Source organism: Histoplasma capsulatum, genomic scaffold (genome assembly GCF_000149585.1).
Source record: "Histoplasma capsulatum NAm1 scaffold_2 genomic scaffold, whole genome shotgun sequence".
NCBI lineage: Eukaryota > Fungi > Ascomycota > Eurotiomycetes > Onygenales > Ajellomycetaceae > Histoplasma > Histoplasma mississippiense.
This window is the reverse complement of record NW_001813981.1, coordinates 1,587,255-1,589,060: the sequence shown is the minus strand read 5'-3', so window position 1 is coordinate 1,589,060 and position 1,806 is coordinate 1,587,255. Positions and strand designations below refer to the sequence as shown.

Below are 1,806 nucleotides of genomic sequence, written 5' to 3'. Positions count from 1 at the left end.
TTCCAAGTCACCCACGAATAGTGTACCCAGCAACCTTCTACGGACGAGGCCGATGTTGGTGAACCAATCCCCCCGCTGCGTGACACGATACTCCTCTCTCTGCCTCTCTCCGTTCTCCACCTTACACTGTCATTTCTCGCCGCACACCAATATGCCCAAGACATTCCCCTCCGAAAACTCATCCAGAACACGGCCTTTATATCGTTCCCTGTGCTCACTTTCGTCATTCATCTTGCCCATGGCCACATTATTTCTTTTGACAGGTTCGGTTTCAGAAGCAAAGGATACGGGCAGCGGGATGGAGAGAACAAGAATACGGAAAAACGGCAGGAATCTACGGGCGGGAGCAACACTTTGTTCGGAAGGGTCCTCAACTATCTCTTTCCCCCTTCAGTGAAATCCATGGTATTCTTTCCCATGGCCTTATTTTTCGGTGGACGGTTAATAGCTATGACGAACGAGGCGTCCTATTACGCTGTTATGAAGAAGACGCCTTCTGTCGGCACACTGTGGGTTTGGGCAGTACTGGAGCTTTCCTTGGTGCCTGCTATTTTCGGAGTTCTGACCCCAATCTGCTGGGCTGTTCTATATAAAGGATACGGGATTATCTGAGGGGACATTATATCATTCCTACTCAGCCGGGGCTATAAGTAAAGTACCTTCTGTTGTTCTCCTTTTATTGAGCTCTGCGAGAGCGAAAACCATCCGTCGGAAGTGGAAAGCTGAATTTCTGCATGGCCCTTCTGATTTTAGAACAATTATATCACACCATATGGGAAGTTATGCCTGGGCGCAGGTACAGATTGTCTCTTGTGTCTGGAGCTCCGGAGGAAAATGAAAAAAAAAAAAAAGGAAAAGGAAAGTCGAGCTCGAAATGCGGAAACACTGATGTCTACCGGCGTCTTGTTGGAATCGAAGGATCGTGATTTCCGCATGAAATCGTAATTCAATAATCGCTTTTCTAATTTGAGGAATACAATTGTAACAGTATGTACAGTACATTGATGCGATAAAACCCGACAAAGAATATAAGCCACTTTTCCCGGTGGCCATTATGTGTGTCACCATATGTGTGTCAATATCATTACTTGGCTCATTATCAGCACGTAGTGAAGTCTGTTGATATACATGGATTGGCACAGTCGATTGGAACTGTAGCACACCAGCGGTTGATGCACGAACTGTGTGTTAGTTTGGGTTACTTCTATTTTTTCCTTTTATAATACGCACTTCTCTGGGATTGCCAAATTGCCATGCACACGGCACAGTCTACTCATAAAAATAGCGAAGAGATGCACCCAATATTGCAAATGGAACTTAAGAGGGAGTGAAATCTTTGATTAGTGGCCTAGAAGGGTTGATTCAGATCATCGCGTCTTATGACATTATATACACAGTCAGAAGTAACCCCCGTTCCAGGGTGCTGTATATGGAAACATTCTAACATCGACAGCCTCGGCTAGTGTGTGTCTAAAGGTTGATCTAGGACAATATACCTTATTTCTTCTTTTAGACTTTTGCTTCATTGATTTCTACATATTTTACTGAAAAGGGAGGAAATGGTTGTTCGAGGAACTATATGAGAGATTATGAGAGTCATTATTATCATTTAACTATTTAACCCTCTATTGATTAACTATTTCACAACTTTAGATAGAAAAGGGGAGGATTTCAGTCTGCACTAATGGGATAGAAAAACGGGACCACCGGATGAAAAGAAAAACGAAGAAAAAGAAGAAAGAAATAAGAGGACCTCCTTAAAATAGAAAAACAAAGTCAAGGTTTTTTTTTTTTTTTTTGGTTAAT

At 42.7% G+C, this 1,806-nt stretch overlaps 1 protein-coding gene across 1 annotated transcript; it reads left to right on the top strand.

Moving 5' to 3' along the window:
• Nucleotides 1–417: 417 nt before the first annotated feature.
• Nucleotides 418–612, top strand: HCAG_02568 (predicted protein; the record flags this gene model as incomplete). Its single annotated transcript, XM_001542347.1, has 1 exon — nucleotides 418–612. The coding sequence occupies one exon, from the start codon at nucleotides 418–420 to the stop codon at nucleotides 610–612; it is 195 nt and encodes a 64-aa protein (XP_001542397.1).
• Between the last annotated feature and the right edge of the window lie 1,194 nt (nucleotides 613–1,806).